This window comes from Pyrgilauda ruficollis, unplaced genomic scaffold (genome assembly GCF_017590135.1).
Source record: "Pyrgilauda ruficollis isolate IOZ18807 unplaced genomic scaffold, ASM1759013v1 scaffold1, whole genome shotgun sequence".
NCBI classification, from domain to species: Eukaryota; Metazoa; Chordata; class Aves; order Passeriformes; family Passeridae; genus Pyrgilauda; species Pyrgilauda ruficollis.
Genome location: NW_024508100.1, coordinates 1112449 through 1133842, shown reverse-complemented (window position 1 = coordinate 1133842; position 21394 = coordinate 1112449). Strand labels below are relative to the sequence as shown.

At 44.4% G+C, this 21394-nt stretch overlaps 1 protein-coding gene across 6 annotated transcripts in view; it reads right to left on the bottom strand.

Moving 5' to 3' along the window:
• REEP1 (receptor accessory protein 1) overlaps positions 1-21394 on the bottom strand; it is a 68462-nt gene that overhangs the window by 16137 nt on the left and 30931 nt on the right. For 5 of the 6 annotated variants that reach the window (XM_041461207.1, XM_041461388.1, XM_041461559.1 and 2 more), the window contains exons 4-8: positions 20302-20422; positions 18630-18743; positions 11782-11832; positions 5860-6028; positions 70-105 (exon numbers count right to left, since the gene is read on the bottom strand). In XM_041461207.1, coding sequence (XP_041317141.1) covers positions 70-105; positions 5860-6028; positions 11782-11832; positions 18630-18743; positions 20302-20422 — 491 coding nt within the window. The remainder of the gene's footprint in view (positions 1-69; positions 106-5859; positions 6029-11781; positions 11833-18629; positions 18744-20301; positions 20423-21394) is intronic. The other variant, XM_041461300.1, reaches the window with a different exon arrangement.

Sequence of the window (21394 nt, the reverse complement as noted above, 5' to 3'; positions counted from 1 at the left end):
CAGGCTGGGGAATGCAGCCATGCCCAAAAGGGATGCATGGACAGCAGGACACAGAAATCCAGCACTCACCTCTGAGGAGTCGGCATACCGAGCAACACGTGCACACTGAAAGAGGAGCTGAGCGTTAGGAACTCGTCGGTGAAGCCACTCACTCTTAGAAAACACTTGGCACCTTCTTGAAGTGCACTTCAAGGCCTGGTGTGCAGAGGGAGATGAGTGTCTCCACGGACCAGCATGGAGCACAGACTCAGGAATGTGCCTCATGTCAGGCTGTGTCCATATGGGTGTTAAGGATGGGATTAGATACAACTCCCTGGTGCTGTTCTCAGACCACTGAACAGAAGTAACTCCTGTCTGGAGGGACCTGGGATAAGTAATCTTGGAGCATGGATGCACAACCCAGTGCAAAAGGCTGTGTGATAACACAGGGTGCAATACTGGGATTTGTAAGGCTGTGTGTCTGGATTATTTCAGTAGATTTAGAATTCTGGTAGAAGTCTGGCTGCTGCAGCCACTCACACAGCTTCTAAAGGAATCTATCCACACACCCCTGATCTTCCTAAACCAGGAGGGTCCTACAGGAATTAATATCCTGATGGAATTGCCATAAGAATGAAAGCATCCAGGGGTATTGCATTGCACCCTTCAGCGAAAGCAGGTGATTCATAACTGTTCATGAACATGTGTGAAGTTTACAGCTTCATCTTGAGCACAGTTTGTGTTCCAGGAAACAGCCTAAATTTTCAGTTTGAGCCTTTCATTTTAGTGCTCACAGTGGCATCAATGATTCCACATTAAAGAAAGGTTTTGAAGAAGAAAAGGGTTTGAGCTCTGTACGATTTTTTTTAGTTATGATTATCCTGCACTGGGGACACTGGAAGTTCTTCTATAGTTTCACAGTCATTTTAAAGCAGCACCATTGAAAGCAGATGTCTCACTGTCCCTTGCACTCTGGCCTCCACCTCCTTGTCCCATTGCTGATGTCTGTGCTGCTGCTCTCCACTGGCTTGAGGATCTGATCCAGGTCAAGAGCATCTTGGAAGCAAGGGATAGCATTTAACTTAAACAATTCCTTGACTGGGGTCAGCATGTAAAAATAAGATTTAAATTCATCCAAAGGAAAAGACAGATGGGCCAGAGGCAAGCAGCTGGGTGGACTGAGTGGGAGTGCTGCCTCACATTGGCTGGATGCTGCTGTGAAACTATGGGCTTCATCAAGAGATCTGCTGTGGGTTCAGCCTCTGATCTTACACAGATCACAGTTTTATGAGAGTTTGTTCTCTGGGAGTTCATGCAACATATATCTGGGTTGTTCTCACACATCTTTCTGGTGGATGGGGACTGAATACCCAAACACAACCTGACTGCTGATGTTCCCCCACTTTTGTTCTGCACTGCAAAGCCTTCGGTCCTTCAGCACAAGACCAAAAAACCAGCTTTGATTCTCTCCTGCGCAGAGGAATGGAGAGTATCAGAAAGCACACTGTCCATTTCTGCTTTGAAATCATTCCAGATAAGAATGATCTTACCCTGGGACAAGCTTAAGCAGAAAGAACACTGGGTTTGGGCAATACAGAGGGTGTCTGCATTGTTTGTGATCCTCTGCGCCAGGCAGCATCAGCTCTGGACACTGACTGTCCTGTGATGCACCACAAATTAAGGTAATGCTGTAAGGTGAAGAAGTGCAAAAGTTCCTGTTAGTAAAGACAAGTCTGTATGTGGATTATTACTGGACATTTGCCAGAACAACAGGATTCCCTTGAAAAATATTTGGAAATATTGTTCTGGAATTTACACTTTTCCATAACAATGCACAGCCACATGACATTTACAGTTCCCAAAGGAAAGAGGCAGTTCTGCCTGTGGAAAGGGCACAGGTTGGAACAGGCATTGAAGTAAAATGTCACAGTCCATCATCTGGGTGCCAGGACAATAAACTGAGAAATGCTGAACCAAGAGTGAAGTGAAAAATCAGATGAAGAGGTGGTGGGCCTGCTACATGGAAGAAGAGGCTTGTGTGTCCTTGGTGCCCATCAAAGGAAGGTGTGCACATCTCCCTGGAGCTGGTGCCTCATGGGGTGTGCTGTTTGTGGGGTCAGCAGCCACCCACAAATCATGGCAAAAGCAGCTTCTGCCTCTTTATGTCATCTGGGTGTGGCTTTTGACTGGGTGTGAGGAGGAGGAGAAGGCTCTTTCTGTGTGTGAACACACCTAGAGCCCACTGTGTGCTGAGCAGTCCTGCTCCTGCAGAAGGAACATCCCCACAGCACAACTGCACAATGGACAGGCACCACTGAAAGGCAGCAAAGACAGCAAAAGGTAAAGCTGTCTCAAAGGCAGCTCTTGCTTATTGTATTTCTTGGCCTCATAAGACACTCTTCAGCAAGCAAAAAAAAAAAAAAAAAACCAAAAAAAAAAAAAAAAAAAAAAAACAAAAAACAAAAAAAAAACCCCTTTGCTGTATCTGCTTGAGGCTGTTACAAAATGGCAAACTCTTCACACAGTACTTTGTGTCAAGAGGGGATTCAAAGAATCACAAACCCATCTAAGCAGCACTATTCACATTACAAAAATAACAGCAATGGAAACAAAAGAAGCTGAGTGTCTGTTTAGCCTGGTCCTACAGCCAGCTTTTGTCCTCAGCCACAGCCCACTGGTGTCAGGAGAGCCTTTTCTCATGCTTCAGTGGGCTTGGAAACATGCCCAAGAGTTGTGAAACCAGAACCTGAACCACTTGCTGGTGCTCACAGGGGGCTGGGGGTTTAACACCAACAAAACTGAATTTTGGCACTCCCTTCTGTGCAGAAAAGACAACAGACCTCTCCCTATCCCCCTGTCTTTCCAAAACACTTTATTTCAGATATCACATCTGCTCTTAAACACAGCAGTCACACAACAGGATTGGAACCAGCTACACCAAGCTGCACACCAGGTCTGGCTGTGTGCCCCCTGCTCAGGGCGTGGGACCCACATAAACAACTCTGAGCTCAACCTAAAGAGCCTCTCTTCTCCCAAGTGGGGTCAGCTCTCAGCATCCTCCATGCCAGGTCCTGTGTGATGACAGGGGTTTAGCTTTCATTGGCTAATTTAGTTAACATGCATTTTTATGTTCAGACATCATTGTTCCAGCTATACCTTAATCCTAACCATATGAGTTTCAGAGCTCTCATCAAAAAGGGATGGTGGTTTTGGTGTGTGTTTCTTTCCTGAGTGCTTAATCTAAAATTCTATAATAGCAAGGTTATTAGCCCTCAGAAACTGAGCTCTGCTGTGTTGTCAGTCAAAGAAAACACACCAGGTGAGAACATGGCTCTGTGTTTTTCACTGTGAGCATAACCTTTAAAAGTCCAGCCCTCAGCTAATCCCCTGAATTAGTGTGGTAACAAAGAGATCAAGGAGCAGGCACAATTCTGGCTGGCAGCAGTCAAGGACAATCAACATAAGCCTCCTTTGAATTCTATAAAACTTTGGGGTTTGTTTTGGGAATCATTATCCTCCTATTTAAAGGTTTCTCTTAGAACACCAGGAATGGAGCATTTACAGAAGGAAAGGGTAAGATGTTTCCTTTTTTGTTGGTTCGTTTCTTAATGTTGCTAATATAATTTGTGGATTTGCAGTGGGACTAGGATGGAAGGAAAAAAGAGAGGGAAATACCTCTAAAAACAAACAAAACAAAAAAAAAGCAAAAAAAAAATCTACTTTGAGTCTTCTTTGGGGGATAAGCTGCTGATGTAAGAGGTGATAGAGCATCAGGAAAATAGAAGTACAGAATGCAGCTTCTGTAATTCACAAGAAAAATCCTCTATTTAAAATGTCAATACCCTCATGCCAAACACACAGTCTAGGTCATTTTTGCTGACTCCATCTGATGTCACATTGACTATGTCCCACTATTTCTAAAGCAGGTAAAAAACCAGAGGAGTTCAATGTTTCTGTGAGGCAGTGGGGACACCTGACAGGGACATTTATGCCATCTGAGGGCTTTGAGACAGGAGAAAGGGCTGTGTGCTGTTCTGTAGTGACTGCTCATGCACCTTCTCACATATGCATACATCACATGTATACATAACACACTAAGGGGCAGAGGCAAATTCTATCTATCCCTTAACTATGTCCAGCTCTCTAATTAAACAAATATGAAAGGTGGAATGATGGAACTATGTCTGGGATTAGTGTGACCAGAGAAGTGTCATGTCACCAGAATATGGCCCCCAGGACGTGGCACAGTTTGGATGACACATCACAGCTTACACACACACAGGACAGCTGACTCTGATCAATTCTCCCCTCCTGACATTCTGACTACACACAAAATGGTGCCACATGAAACAGCACAAGGACTGGAGAGAACAGAACTGTATCTTTCACTTCCTGTGATCAAAAGTGAGAGCAAAGCTCGTGGCTGGAGTCTCCCACCACCTGCAAGAGGAGTCTGTTTGTATTCTCTGCAGGTGGAGAATTAAGCCCCTCAATGAAATCACCAAGTGAGATGAGACGGATAGAGGTCTTGGAAGATTTTGCAAATTTGTGCAGTTTCCATTTAAAAAAAAAAATTAAACTCAAAATCTCAAATTACTTGAATCCAAAATTTGTGATGAGCACTTAGTCTGAGTTCCACACATTTATGAACAATTTTTCAGAGATTCTTTCTGAGATCCTTGTGCACTATGGACACAAAACCAGACCAAAATTAAAAACTCTTGTGTCTTGAGACAGAGGTTTGTGGCCAGGTGAGCTGACTTCACTGTCTCAAGAGCAAAACTACAAAGGTTTCTCTACTCAATGTGGAACTAAGATAAGTAAATTATGGTTTATTTGTGTCATTATTTATTTTTGTCTAAATATGTGACTTTTTAAAGACTTTTATATTCTGCATGTAAACACTGTATTTTCAGACTGATTACGTCAAGAGAAGTGTACACAAGGCCTTATATAAAGATGAGAATAAAACCACTGTGCACCAACATTTCAGTTTACCCATAAAGAAAATGTATTCAACAGATAATGTTTTAAAAAACAAGGAGAAGTATGATTCACAGAATTTGTAAAAGGCTTGAAGGATACTCTTTAGGAAGCATGAGACAGGGCATTTCTAATACCATTCCAAAACTAAAGCAAATTAGAAGGGGTAGCAACTACCCAGGCTTGAAACAGTGCAACTGTTTGCACAGACCTCAACACACACAAGTTGAAACTGCTGAATTTCTGACTTGCCAGCATATGTTTCACAAGCTACCAAGTGCAACACGCCTGCAACTTTCCATGGCTTCTCATCACAGCACTGGAGTTGAGTGATCTTTGGTGGTGTGTGGGAATCCCAGAAGCCATCTGGAGCTACCTCCTTGGGATAACCCTCCATGTCTCAGCTTTTGAGATCTAATCTGCAAGCTATCTCCAGTTAAATGTTTTGGATTTGGACTCAAAAAGGTTTCTTTAACCAAGCTTAAAATAAATTTTTTAACGGAATCCTCAGGAATGGATCTTATTTACAACATGATACTTCTTCCCTTTGTTCTTTCAGAATTAGAAAACAAACTGTTGTCCTTAGGAGACACCATTTTTTCAGCATGGCTTGCAGCCCCCAGCCCAACTTTCCAGCTCAGGTTGCAAAGACTGAATCTAGCTTCTCTGCACACTCAAGTCTCATCCTTGGTACCAGCCAGGAATAGTAACCATCAAATGATGATATTGTTTTTTTCTCCTAAGTGCCAAGAGACTCAACGGCATGTCTGTGTCCTGGGAATTCTGGTATGTGCTGCCTGCAGTGTCCGTTTCTCTCTGCTCCTGCCAAGGGCATGACTTCATTGAACACTGTCATATTCCAGACAGCACAACACTGAAAATAACACTGGCACTTACCTGAGCTGCCAGTGCCTTCTGATGCACTTCTGGATGGTTTTGGGTGGCTCTGTTTGCTACTTGTTCGTACAGTGACCGAAGGAGGAACGGTGCTGCTGCTGTCTCCACGAATGCTCGAGAGATCCTGCATGCTGAAGCTCCGTAGTCTCTCAGACAGGGCTCCCTGTCCCTAGGTAAACAAGCAAGTCAATAACACAAAGTTAGATCCAACATTTTGAGACCTTTTGCTCTCTTGGAAGAGAAAAAATTGTGTGGTCCAGTGACCTAAAGATGAGAAAAATATGTTGCTAAAAGCATCGTTCCCTCTCTTGGCTCTTCCTTTTGGAGTGGTTCTATGGCAAACATCTCTGATTCTTCACTGTGAGCACAGAGCAGCCTTGGCCATGTGTAAAGGAGCAGGATGTTGCTTTATCTTTCTAGTAGGTACTTTCCTTCACTAGGAATGAGTCAAACAGATGCTTGGCTTCAGAATCACAATTAAATGGCCTGTGTCAAAATAACTTTCTTTTAAAGTTAACCATCTATGATGATATTCACCCAGCCGTTCTCAGCAATACATAACATTTCCAGAGCACAGAAAATTTGAAATTTTAAGCTAATAAAAAGATATTGTTAAATTGCAAGAACTATAACAATGCTTTTTTCATGCAGCTTAATGAAGAAATCAACTAATGCGATATTTTTCTTTCTTTTTAAGCTAATTCTCAATCTGACAACAGAGATATTCCTTGGTGAAAGGAATGTAACTGTAAAGGATGGGTTGGTTAAGTGACACTTTCTATTAAAACTGCACCCCACCGAAAGGTTGACTGTAAGTATTCTGTAACCCTCATACTACACTACAGCCCTAAAGTAGGAACACCAGAAAAATCAATACATACAGAATCAGAACTTTTGAGCTACATTAAATGACATTCAGAATATAAATTGCATAACTGATTACATAAATTACATTTATGTTTTAACTTTTTATTGGGGGGGGGATCTGAAAGAGGCTTCATAGCACATAGTCTTGAAAAAAATACTAAAGTAAACACATAGAGCCTGATTCTAACATTCTTTCTGCAACTGTAAATTAGGAAAAAAATCAATGGATGGTTTCACTGAGATGAAATGAGAAAGAAGGCAAATAACAGACAGTAAATACTGTCCTGTTTAACAAAAAGATAAGGCAACCTATAGCAATTCACCCACCACTTTCATCTGGACTTGTATTTGTCCAAGCAGCACAGGCTGACCACTGCCACAGGACTTAGGCTGGGCTGGAGCAGAACACATCAGTGCTCCCTTTTGGGCTGCAGCTTTGAGTATCCTGGCCCAGGGTGCAGGGCAAGGCCAGTGGAGAGCTCACTCTGGTGCTGCTCTGGCAGAGAGGAAGGACTCATCCTGAACATCTACAATCAAAGGCAAAACTGGACACATTCCTTGCTAAAGCTGTTGGGCAACACTGCCTGTCCTCTATGCACTGGCATTGATCCATTGGGAAGGCAAAGCAATAATTTACCTACTGTTTTGTCAACACCACTTCAGAAATTCTGCATGCACAGTAAAGGAAAATCAGTGCCTCCACCTGATACAAATTCCTCAGCACTTTACTTTTAGGGTGTGTAAGTAGAGAGGGCATCAGGTGCTGATACCTACAGTCACTGTGACAGTCTGCACTTTTTACATTCAAGAAAAGTGACAGACCAGTAATCTCCAACTTTTCAGCCTGAAGCTTTTTGTACAAGAAAAATGAGTTCAAACTTCCTTCTCAACTCCACATTTAGTTTTCCTGCAGACTGTTACAGAGAAGCAGCAGACTTACTTTGCTCTTTCCCACTAGCCTACTCTACTTTTGAAAGCATTTGAAATTGATGGGGCTTCTTTGCTCAAATACCAAGACATATTATGTTGCTGATTTTGTATGCATGGCAGTGGAGTCCTTAGAACTTATATTGTGCTAAACTCTCACCTCTGCCCTCACGTTCTCCACACTGGCACAAGTGTTGATGCCTGAATTTTGGCTACTCCTGCCAGTGGCTGAGCCACTCTTGGGGTATGTTCTCACTCCAAGAGGCATCTCCAGTTAATCCTCCTGGGCCAGTGTAAGCTACATTTACTCTGCAAATGTTCCTGGGCTGGTAACTGTAGTTGCCTTGCATGGCTGGTCAGCTGGGTGAGATCTCAGCTGCCCAGAGCTCAGTGCAGCTCTGGATGGGTTTTGGAACCTGCACTGAATTCCTGCACAGACACCCTATTCTCAGTGACCGATTCAAAGCCAACACAAGATATCCTACCCTGCAGCCTGATTACAAGAGGCAGATCTCCAGTGAGAGCAATGTGACCATTAAATAATATTTTGCTATTGCAGAATGACTGGGCCAGCAGAGCCAGAGGGTTAGCAACTGATGAACTGTAACTTGAGTGCTGTATTCCTCCCTCACAGCCAGCTCAAGTGTCAGCAGGGCTCAGGCTTTTCACCTCCCCCCAGCTGCTCTGCTCAGCCAGCTAACCCAAATTCCATTTCAGTCCAGCCAGCAATTTATGTGTGTGGACATGAGTCAGGTTAGAGATGAGATTTCATGTGTCAGACCAACCTGGCAGGGAAGATGACACCAACACATAGAAAATGAAGAAGATGTGTTAATATTTTTGCACTGCACCTTGTGATATAGCAGCATAGAATGATCAAAGGCCCCAGGAGAGCTTTGAACCAGGGATCTGATATGTGCCTGTCATCTACGGGTACATCAGCATGTAATACAGACCCTTGAGCACAGACTGAAGCAGCTGAACTAAACAACTTTGACTTTCTCCAGGAAAAAAAGAACTGAAGTTGCTTTTTCTTAATTTTTGCTTCATTTAACCTGAATTTCTAACAACAAAAATAAAGATGGTTTATAATATAGGTAGTAGCAAAATATTACTGTTACTGTTTCTACCATTTTATGAAATAATTTTTCCAAGTATCAGAAATGGCAAGAACAGCAAAGGCCTGGGCTGAGTGAAGTGAATTGAACACCTGTGAAAACCTGCAGAGTTCCATTTCCTTTCTTTGGCCTTTGTAGGGATAAACTTAATTTACTTGCTCCTAGAATACAGTGTAACACTCACAGTTCTTGCCCAGTTACCATATTTTTACTTGACCCCAAATAGAAATATGACAGAAATTACCACAGAATGAGGATGGTTTCAGAGTTAAATGGAAAATATTGTTTACCAACCTTTATTTCCCTGCCATATAAGCAGCTGGTGTATATGAAATCACAAACATTTGAAAAACCAGCATGATGAGGGTTTGCAGAGCTGTATTTCAGAAATAAAGACTTTATCCAGATGAAATGTTTATTATTCCACAAAAAGACTTATCTTTTATTAGCAAAAGAAAATAACAAGTTAATAGCTTTATTTCTCAACAGAATAAATTTAGCATAGCACATGTTTTGGGCTGTGTTTTTTCAAAACAATCACGTGGAAGATGAAGAGCAGCTGTTTGGGGGAATTTTTGTTTACTGTTGTGATCATGATCATGCAGATGCTCTTCCAACTGCTATGGACATGAGAGATACCCCAGGAATTTCAGCACAGAGAGAGGATCCAGCTCCTGAAGCTATGCCTGTGCTGCAGGCCAGAGGCATGTTTGCAGCACATCCCCACAGATCTGGGCTGGTTTTATCCTAGAGAGTGTGACAGCAGTAACATCATGACAGTAGCTGTAGTAACACCATTTCACTGTGTCAGCAGGGAAACTGCTCAATGTTATTACAAAGCCTCCTGAAAACTGTGACTGGGAGGGCTGTGGGACTAAGGATGGCACCACCTCTCTCTCCTCCTCACTGAACACCAACAATTGCCAGGATGATTGTGCTGGCAGTGTGGGACCTGTGTTTTCAGGATTTTAGAGGACACAAGCATGAAATGGTGCTGGAAAACTGAGCCTTAACTTCCCTGGGCACAAGACTCCCTGCCTGGACTCAACTTCTCATCCAGCTTCTCTTCAGACATGGACCACTCCTGTGGAATGGCAATTCTGCTTTTACAGGCAGTGAGTTTGCTAGACAGTGAGGTTCTGGGGAACACAGGGGGGAACAGGTGTCTCTCTGTTCCCTGATCACTGCAGTGCATCTGTCCCCAAATTCATCTGATTGTGCCCATAGGAGAAGGTACAGCACAAACTGATAGTGGAGCTCTTCAGGCTTCCTTTCCCCAGGATCTACCAAACTCACAAGTTCTCTTTTTACAGAGAAGAGCCAGGGCTCAGTGCTACTGAATAGGATAAAAGACAAACACTAAAAAGGACATGGTAATATCACTGCCCAGTCACTGCTATCACTTGGTATCAACCTTATTTAGATTCATGACTGCACCAACAGTTTGAGGACATTGGCCACCAAGACAAGCTGCAGAAGTTCATTTGTGATTCTAAGTGAAATTAAAGTTCCTATCCACAATGCATAGTAATTAATCTCAAACTAATTTAAGTATATCTGCCTCATTTGGTCAAAATGACAGTAATATAAAATTCCTTCCTCACCCAGATCTAATACACTGTCTCCTTTTTGCTTTAAAGACTATGACAAAACAATATTAAAACACTGAGCTTCCAGAGCCAGAAACCTGCACACTGCCTTCCTCTTCGTGTTGCAGACATCACCATCATCATCTCCAAAAAACAAACATCAGCCTCTCTGGGTCCAGAGCACAAACACTGATGCAACCAGTATTTGCCTGGAGGGATCAGAAATACTTTCAAAAAACTGACATCTGCATTGTGACAAGTACTGCAAAAGATACTCCATGAGAAAGAGCTGAAACTGTCTTAATTTCTTTCACCACTTTATAATCAATATTTGCATTCCCATTTGAACTAAAACTTTTTAGAGGAAGACACATTTAGGAGTCTGGGAAAAACTGGGTTTAAATTCAATGGAATTATTCACTATAAATACTTCACTAACGTATGTAGGTGGCTAAAGCTACAGTACATAAAAATAAACACATAATTTAAAAATCTGCAATTTATATAACAGTCCCATTGAATATGATCTAAATATAAACAAATAACAGTGTCTAGATCTTATCATTGCTTCAGTCTGAAAATATGAAAGAATTCTGTAAACATTATTTAGGCTTCAAAACATCTCTAATACCTACAAATTCCATTTTGCAGCTGTGGAAACTATGACACAGCATGACAAATCAGGAACCCAAAATTGCCAAGTCACTAAAGAGAAGCTTTTAATACAATCAGTGTTAATGCAGTATGGCACCTCCTGGCCTTTTGTCTCTTAGGATCAGCAGTTAATGGACAAGCAAGGGAACACTAAGTCACACTTCCAGCACAATCCTCAATCTGTTAATGTTCTCCTCTCCTTTTGCTGTGACTGTGGTTAGCAGTTCTCCCCCACAGATGCCTGCATGCACATTGCAGCCTCCATCCTGCCAGTACTACAAAGTGTAGAGCACATTCCCAGGATGCCAGCTGGGGCTGCGGTGTCAGCAGGACTGCCCCAACCACACCTGTCAGAGATCCTTCCAAAGCTCCACTGCAGCCCCAGCCATCCTCACAGGGATCACAGCACAGGGAGAGAGGCTCCCTTCATCCATTAGTGAGAACACAACAGCACACACAGCAGCTTGGCCAATGAAGCAGCAATCAGCCCAGTTAAATGAGTGTTCCATGTAAAAGCTCCCTGCCTGGAGCTGGAGTCTCTTCCACTGCCAGCAGAGGACTTGGAAGGCAATTTGCTGATGAGATCAAGGACAGGCTTTTAAAGCTCAGGACGCAGGATCTACCCACTGGAAGCAGAGCAGACAGCATTTGGCCTCAGACCAATCTCAGCTGAAAACAGTCCAAACTAGTCTAACATCTAGTCTAACAACTAGTCTAACAGGGAGCAGACATTAGTTAGGGGTTAGTAAAAGCACTCAGCAGATTACCTGCCCTTTTTTCTGGTCCCAATACAAGTGTAAATGGAGTAGCTGAGAGACCTAGCAAAGGGAAAAAAGAGAGCCATTGTGGCAACACACATAAAAGCTTTGAGAATAAGATCTATTTGAAGCATAAGTAATTGAGGTGAGACATGAACATGACACTGGGCACCATGTGGAGGGACTCACATACACATAAAAAGCAGGACACCCACCTGTGGACTACACCTAGGTCCTCCATTCCTCAGCTTCCCCAGAGAGATGGTGAAAGCACTCCATAACCCCAGCTGACAAGGCATCGCCTAACATGTGTTTTTAAAGAGTACGGCAAATTATAAACACAATGGGCTGCTACTCCACTCCTTGCACTTGATTGATGCTTCCCACTGGAGAAATCCCCAGTGCCAGGCCTAATGACTAATTTAGGCACAGGATTATGTGAGGGACACGTGGCAGTCATTTTAGTCCTGGTGACTGACAGTTCTCCTGAGCAGTAGGGTGACAGTAGGGAATTGCTCACGGCAGTGAGCAGGAGTTTGCACACAGAAGCTTCCTCATGTCTGGCTGCAGGCAGGCCCTGAGCAAAACCATCAGCTTTATGGTCTGAGCACAGGCAGGAGTGAAGGAGTAAATTGCTTCTGCCACCATATGAACACAAACATCCTACAAGCAATATCCTTATTTATGGCCAGGGTCTGCGTGCCATGCCTAGTCTAGAAGAGCTACCTGTTTGGAAATAAAGACTCAAAGGGAAACCAGCTGACGTTAATGTTGATGGTGGAAACGTAATTTCATCCACCCTTTTTGTTTGTGCAGTTAATTTCCTCTCCAGGGAACTCTTTGTTATTGTTTTTCCCACACTAGTCTCTCTGTATAAATTTATTTTTTGGTTCTGCTGTCCTGTGCATTCAGTGAGTGTTGTTTGCTTGTTGGAGACACCAACCAAACAGCCATGAAAGAGAAACTGGAAAGAGTTACCTGGATTGTAACTCAAACAGCACTAGGATTCTATAGATTTGTGAAAAACAGATTCTTAAAGACTTCTGAATAAAAGATGCATCACACATGACAAGAATACTTCACAAAGTACTGTAATCAGTGGCATGCTACCATATATTTTAAGAAAGCCATTTGTTATTCCTCTTTATTGGCGCAAAATAGCTCCAAGATCTTTGAATTTGGATCCCAAATGCAGATTCTTTAAAGGAAGCTACTTTCAAAAGTAACAAGCTCAGCCCCTCTGAGACGAATGCAAAGTGTCCCCAAAGGCTTCTCAGACTGTGAACTCTAAATCACTCCTGACCTCTGCAGCTCTAGGCCATGTTACTGATGAGGGCACATGATGTGGCCAGCACAGATGTGGTGCTAAGCAGATTGGTCAGAACTGTGCTCCCATATGTTTGCTCAGCAAAGGAGCACTCTCCCTCTGAGCATTGGGATCTAATCATTACAAAGAGGCTTTATCAAGCATCTTAAGGGAAAGGATGCTCCCCACCCCTGCCTCCCTCTCCCAGTTCAAGTGCAGTTCTCCACTGTTATGTCATAAAAGGCAGTGTGTCTCTCCCACACAAGTATTTTTCTCCCAGTTTCCACAGTAAATAGGTCTAAAATTGCATGGTAAATTATGGATCTAAATATTGATTTTCAGGCAATTGCACTGGCTACACCAGCTGGATATTAAAAATTACTTAAAAGATGATGTTTGTGTAAAGAGGATAAAGCCTAAATCATCACCAGCATTCCCCTCCCAGTGTTCTGGTTTAAAATCCAGCAAATGCACTGAAAAACTTTCTGATAAATTTCTTGGGCTAAAGGGCCTTCAGGTAATGAAGCTATAACCCTCCAGGGGAAGGTGAGCCCAAGGGTGGAAATAGAAATGAATAGAATGGAAATGCCAGCCCAGACAGGCGGTTTGGGAACCGCTGAGGCTGCACTGCTGGGCATTAGTGAAGCAGGTGGATGCACACCCTGACCCTCCTGCCTGTCTGCGTGCCTGCTCCTCTGAGCGATACGCGCAGCGACTGCTGCCTCCCCGCGAGCCGCATTCCCCACGCATGACAGGCTCCTGGGCTGTTTCTCAGACTTATTAGGCACAAATGGGCTTTTCACTGACACCAGTCATGTGTGCCTGCTCCCTCCACCTCTTTTATCTTCTCCTGCCGAGGCTCTGCACCCACTGCCAGCACCACGCTGTGCCCCACTCCCCTGTGTAAAAGCAGGCACGGCACCAGCTGCTCTGCCACCTTACCTACAGAAGGGCAGGAGGAAAGCAGGGGAAGGTGCATTGTCAGAAACCTCTGGAGTACACTGATCTGTTGGCATGGGGTGTTTTCTCCAAATCTCCTTTGAAAAGCAGTGTTGAGGCTGAAACTTGAGGATGGTTAAGTGGTTGGGAGCAGGATTTGTCTTCAGGTGGGGAAAGATGTGGGTCTGTTTGGCAGAATTGGTTTGTTCAGGGTGGGGAATAAGGATACATCCAAACAGGATCTGGGAAACTCAGGAGCTTGAAAGAGAGAGTGAGAGAGCTGGGGGAGAGTATAAAACTGGTGATGTGTGGGTTGTAGAAAGACAGGAGGCAATGGCAGGGCTGGGCAGGCTTCTGGGAAAGCAAGCAGGGATAGAGGAGCTGGGGACTGGGGACATGGCAAAGCAGCAGGTGGTAGCAGGCTCAGGGTGACAGGTGGAGGATAAGTGTTGGGAGTGTGGTGACAGCAAGGGAGTACATGCAAGTGTGCTGGAGAAGGCTGGTGCTGCTTCCAAGCCACTGGAGCTTCTCCTTGCTGCAGCCATTTGTGTCCCAGCTGCTTACACTGAAACCTGACTGGTGGCAGTGAAAAGCCCACTTATGCCCAGGATCCATCTGATGGTTGCACTGCCTGGCCAAGGCCTTGAAGCAGCCCTGCTGCTGCTGCTCCCTTCTGCTGTGACTCAAATGCAAGCTTGTTTTCCTTCCACCAAAGTATGCTGGAAAGATGGTGGTGGTCAGGGCTCTTCAGGAATGGAAATGGCTGAATTAGCTGGAACTAACTGAAAACACACAAAGAGCAGCAGGATTTACTGCCTGGTCATTTAATCCTACCACTTAGGATTGACCCACTTGAAGTCACCACATGTGACAGAATCACCAAGTGGTGAGGACAGGATTAGAGCCCCAAATGAGATTATGCTCCTTGGTGGGGGATGTGAGCTGCTAGGGGCAGGGAAAAGATCTGTGTTGAGCACCTACCAGGAGTAATAAACCAAATATCCAACATTCTGTTTGTCTAGTGAGCATCAAAAATAGACTCTCCAGAGAGAGAGAAAACACCCAAGTGAGCCAGCTGGGCAGACCCAGGGTGCTTGGGACACTGACAGCTCCTCAGCCTGTAAAATGAACTGGCACAGGTTTGTGCCAGCATTAGCACAACTGTGGCTTCAAAACAGAACAGGGGCAGGCAGCAGGAGGAGGGGGAAGGACAAGCCTGCAGTTGGCTAACTGAAACCACAGGGTATTTAAGATAAAAAAAAGGGAAAGGGACAGGGGATCAGAGGTAAGGAAGGTGTGGCTGTGCACAGCTTGCAGCAGCTTAGCCTGCAGTAAATATATAAGCAGCAGCCTGTCACACACCAGTGGTAATCAGAGAGGTAGATGCATTGTGCTGCACAAGTAAAAAGATGATGGGTAAACAGGATGGATTAAAAAATACAATGGACAAAAATAATGGATAAAAAAAAATGATGGATGAAAAGAATTAAAAGATGGACTTCACCCAAAGATCTTATCATGAAAGACAAAAGACCATGATGGATCACAGCTCAGACAGAAAGGAGAGGACAGGGCTAGGCACAGCATGAGACAGGTTCTCCAGGTATAGGAGCCTTTAGATTTCAGCTAATTTACTGAAAACAGATCTGTACAGAGTCCCTTTCCAGCCCAGCAGCTCACTTTGTATTGCCACTACGTGAAGATGATTTGCAAAGCCTGAAGGTCCATTTCTGCATAGAAAACCATCTTTTCCTCCCCCAGTAATCCAAGTGAAGCAGTAAATAATCCTCACATTCACTTGCTGGTAAAAGCCATGTTTTCCATGGAAGCTGCAGGAGCTCAGTGCTACTGAATAAATCATCATCTCTGTAGGTTCCAATTGTAACACAATCCTTTAAAGGCTGAGACCAAATGAACTCACTTTCCTGCTACACTCAACACTTATCACAGACTAGCTGGATACCCTTAAATCTTGGCATTGGAAGAGCCACGAGAAGCCTTAGAAATAGTATTCTCTTTCCTCCTTCCCTGGAAACTTCCCCCTAAGGACAACACTGCAGTCTGGTCTGGCATCTGTCTGCTCAAAGTGTTTTCCAGACAATTAGCAATTTAAACTTCTCTCACGCAGGATGATCTGGCTCAGTTATACCTTCTCAAGTGAACAAGGAAGGGCGTTGACATGCAGTTGACAGCAGCTGAAAACCAGAAACAGCTCCCACCCCTGCCTGTTGTACCACTCCTCTCTGGGAAACAGCTCCCTCCTCAGCAGGGACAGCTACATGGAGACACATCCACACCCACCCAGTCACATCCTGGGTACCTGAGGAACCCCAGCTCAGCAGCCCTGCCCTGCAGCTCACCAGGCTGTAATTCACACCAGGCTGCTCTCCCTGCCAGAACAGCAGCACATTCCATCTCAGAAGGGCAAGGGATAGAAGCTGCTTTAACCATCCCTGGATATTACACTGGGAACAGATTGGGGTGTACTTCCATGGACAGAACAGCTAATCTGTCTGCTTCCCAAGACCAGGAAGGGATGATCTTGCTTTGCTTTTCTCTGACCATGCTCCTCACAGTGCAGTTCAATCCCTTTCCTTATGCTGGCTCAGCCACTCAAGATAAGTTTATGGGCTCAAAAGAACATACCCCTTTCTTTTTCTTTCAGGATTAACTTTCTGATAGATTAGAGATAACCTTAGGAGGTCCAAAATGCTGGTGCACCCTGGGAGCTGGAGCACTACCCCATTTTGGAGGAGGAGAGCTGTCAGATTGGCTCACTCTCTGTTGGATCTGCACCCTTAGGCACACAGAAACAAGCAACTTGCTGAAGGCCACAAGCCAAAGTAGTGAAGGAAGCCAGGGATCCTATTTTTTCCTCATACATTCAGAGTAATTTAAATGTTAAGGCTGAAGGAAATACTTGAACAGTCCTCGCTTTCTTGCAAAAATCAATCAATCTTTCTATAACCTCTTAATCTTATTAACAAATCCTTTTCCCCTCCCCAAAGTAGTGTGCAAGAAAGACTCTTCTGGCCCATTTACAGGTTGCAATGTCTTAACAGTTTTCTCTCAAGTTGTGTTGGCAGATGTGCAATACAATAATACCACATGAGTCACAGAGTTGTTTTCTTCCACCACTGAATGGGGAGCTTCATCAACTACGAAAAACAACACCATCCTTGTACATGGAGACTCTTCCCTCTCTTCCCCATTGCCACTGGAGCCACATTTTAAGGCAGAGAGAGTCTTAAGAAAAACAGCAGAAAAGTGGAATAGTAGGAAGGAAAACTGTGGTGCTGGCTGTTCATTCCAGTTGAACAGCTGATGCAGACACTGTTGCAGTCCTGATGGAGGAACAGGTTGGCACTGTGGGTTTGGGTTACTGCTGAGCTTCTCATATTCAGGAGCTACCTAGACAGGAGCCAGAATTCCTTTGGGATTCACACATAGTTTCTCACTGTGTCCTAAAAACAGCTCTAGCACAGACAGTCTGCTGCACCTTGTAGGAAGGGGCTCAGAGCAAAGGCAGTGCTGCAAAACTGGCATTCCTAGAGCCTATTTATGTCCCCAGTGTGACTTCTTCAGGCTTACATGGCAGCAGCAAAAGTGTTAAGTGTCCTGGAGGCATCACAAAAATGTTATTTCATTGGGCATAAGATACACAGCACTGCCCTAGCTTCATGTTTATCCCAGGTTTCAGTCCAAATTTGGTTTATCTCCCAGTCCCTGGGTTAGAAGAGTTTCCCTACTGAAGAACAACAGCTCAGGAGAGGACAGGCTGGACAATATAGTCTGCACAATGCTAGGCAGGGAAAAAGGAGACAATTTTTGGGTTTAGCATATCTTTGTGATCCCATGAGCATGGCACACCCTTTGGGCTCCCCCTTTCTGTAATACCTTGCTTTCAACAGGCTTTATAAGCTTTATGGTATTTGGACTCCCAAGGATACATTATGCATTTTTTGCAGGAAGTAAGGCCAAGACATACTAAAGTGATGTGCCTTAAGTAATAGGAAAAGCATTTGGCAGATGAAAATAACTTCCTTCAACTCCCATTCTCATGTTGTTCCTACTACCAGTACCCTCCTTGTCCATATGTTTCTAACTATCCTTTTGCAACAGGCATGGTAGCCAAGTCTCAGCCCCAAAACACACTATGCACATCAACTCTAAGCCCATGGCCAGAGGGCAGGACCTCGAAATGCAGTTATCAAGTGCTTGCAGCTTTTATGCAAGAAAAGGAACAACAGATAACAGCTATTTTATGGGTTTGGCTCTAAGCCAGGAAGAGAATATAGGACACATCCCTTCAGAGGAGACCCCTCATCCAATATCTACTCATCCTGCAGAAGCAACTAATGGCACTTCCCATTCACTCTTATATAACATCCCAGCAGAGAATTATACAACACTTATTATATGTTGTTATGTGTGTGCCTTACAGAAGAACTTTTAGCCTTCATGAACTTCATCTTCTTTCTTGTTACTACACAAAATTATAGGTCACGATACAAAATAACGAGAGAACCCTTACCCCCACCATCTCTCCCCCTTCACACTGTGGCTGCTGCTGGCAGTGGATGCAGAGAAGATGTTAATGAGTCCCCTTTACCTTTGAAGCTGCCATGACAGCTGCTGTGGCTGCAACGTTCAGCCCCCGCTTCCCAAAGTGCACAAGGGCATCGTAGCTCCGGTCTTTCGCCTGGATGAGGCAGTCATCGATCTCCTGTCAGAGCAGAACACAAAACAAACAATTAAAAAAAGCACAAGAAGGACAAGTTCAGGCTTATGCTCCCAGCCTCAAACTCTCGGCAGAGTCAGGTCATACTTTATGGAGGCAGATGTCCTCCATGTCCTCTGCTGTGGCTGGAAAGAAGTTCACAGCCAACACTTGCAAAGAGGAAAAGTTTGCTGGGGGGCAGTAACTCCCATTGCAGGATTGGGGAACTCTTTATTCTACAAATGGATGATTGGGACCCAAAGTTGGGGTCCTGGAAGCAAGAGAAATCTTCCTGAACAACATGGACTGATAGCCATTTGCAAACCATGCACTCCAAAGACAAATAGGATTGCCTCATGGTTAAAAATATTCATATGATGACACTGGGCAGCTGAAGCTGCACTGCCCTTTGTCCAGGACAGGTGGTCTCAGAAATATCTGGGATATTTCTGCACATCACAGCAGTGCCCAGCTTCAGATGCCCATGGAATTGGTTTCCCAGAGCTTCTGGACTTTGATGTTGCTCAATATACAGTGAAAGAGTTAGGGAGGTTCCTGCCCTCATTGTCTCCCTCAGGACACTGGGGTCTGGATGATAATGATAGCAAAGGCTTCTAGTTCTCAGCTGGTGCATGTGCTGGGTTAGTAGGGCCTGGAGGCTGTGAGGAGCTGCTGGCTGCTCTCCCTATTCCCCATAGGTAAGAGGTGGCAACTCAAAATGCATGAGCCCTTCTTGGGAGAAGCACAAGCAAAGGGAAGCAGAGACAAGGGACTGATTCCCACTGTCCCTCTTGGACAGGACTGAGATCCAACTGTTCCTTCACTGCCTGTGGCTAAAGGGAGAGCTTTCATTTCCAAGTTGCCAGTGCAGGAAACAGTTACTCACTCAGCAGTTTTCATGTTGGTTTGTGGCAATAGCTGTTCTTAGTCCATTTATTCTCATGAGCCAAATGGATCTGCCTAACAGTGTCCCATTCACAACCACAGGAATCTCCCAGGCAGGCAAATAATCCAAGTTGTAATGTCCCCCTCCCAAAATTAGCATCTTTAATTTGAGCAAGACATTTTTTAATCTAGGACCTCCACCGGCTATGTGCCTTTTTTCACCACACTACACAGACATGCATGTGCTTGCTAAGCCCATTTTAGACTGCCTGGGCTGTTTGTCTCATTGCTGTACAATGTTTTAGACAGAACAAAGTTGAGGAGTCCTGGCTGCCAGACCAAGTTTCTCTGTTTGTTATATCCAGCCACAACAGAGCACTGTAGCTATAATCAGCCAGTACACGCAAAGCAGCTCAGGAGGTATTTTTATCCTACTCCCTCCCACCTTCTCAACTGCACCAAAATGAGTTAATAAGTGTGAGTGCACTGAACAGATGCCAGTATTTAAAAACACAACAGCCACAAAGAACAAAAACACCAACCAAAAAGAGGGGATCAAATTATAGAGGAAGAGAATGCATAACTCCCGATCCTTCCACGAAAATGAATGATACAGGGACTGGAATAAACACACCATAGTTCTGTTCCACTCAGAGAGGATCCAGGCACCTGTGATTACCTTTTCTTTTGAAGACAGGGTTGGGTGAACGAATTTCCTGTACAGGAGGCTGGAGCCTTTTGTGTATGGAGACAGCAGCCAAGCTACAAAGGCTATTTTGAGTTCATAGTAGAATGGAAACCTAGAAGAAAAAGAGGGTTAGTGTCTGCTCCCAATTTAACCACTTAATTAGAGATGTTCAGCACAGGTAGAGATTTGCCAACCTAGCTCAAGGCAGCTTTTGCTTACCAAAAAAATCTAAGGATTAAAGTGTATTGATTCAGTTTTGAGCACATCTCAATCATATGGGTGAATCTTTGTTTGGTTATCAGGACCTTTATTAAATGGTCTGCAAGAGACTCTGACATGTGCTAAGAGGAGCTTTCTAAATGCAAAAATCACAGGTGCTGCCTTCACAGTATCCCCAGTCATTGTAAGCATAGACCAAACCAGCAAACCAATATTTCATTGATATGTATTTATGCACTTTCCATCTCCCTGCCTCTCAGCTTTTAAGCTAACACTTGCACGGCTGAAACTGAAATACAAGAGCCTTTGCTGTCCAAGAAACATAAAGGTGCAGATCCATGCTGACTTTCAGGTAGGGCTGCAAAATATGGAGGACATTAACAACAGGACATCCTTTAGCTGTAACAAGCAGCCAGGGACATCCTGAGATTAAATTTTCCAGACCTTTTTCTGGAGGGCAGAGCCCAGAGCTCAAGACTGGCCACCCAGCAGCATCTTCATTCGGGCAGGCATATTGCTGCCAGCAGTGTGATGAACAATTGTTACTCCTTGCAAGCAAGAGCAGTGCAGAGACCTGTGATGGCTGTGGACCAGCCCAGCTGGACCCAGACAGGCTCCTGCTGTGCCACTGTGTCACTGAGCCAGCTGGGCCAGCCAGCACCCAGGTCTGACACCACGGGCAATGCTGCAATGCTCCTCTGAGCATGGATGTGCCAGGTTGATCTCCCACCTCACTGAGCATCTCCACAGCACACTTGATTTCACAGGCTGGATGAGCCCTCTGCCGCTCCTCTTGGCAGACCCACATAATTCATCCTCCAAAAAAACCCACAAAGCTCCAGATGAAGACAGAAGAGGTAGATCT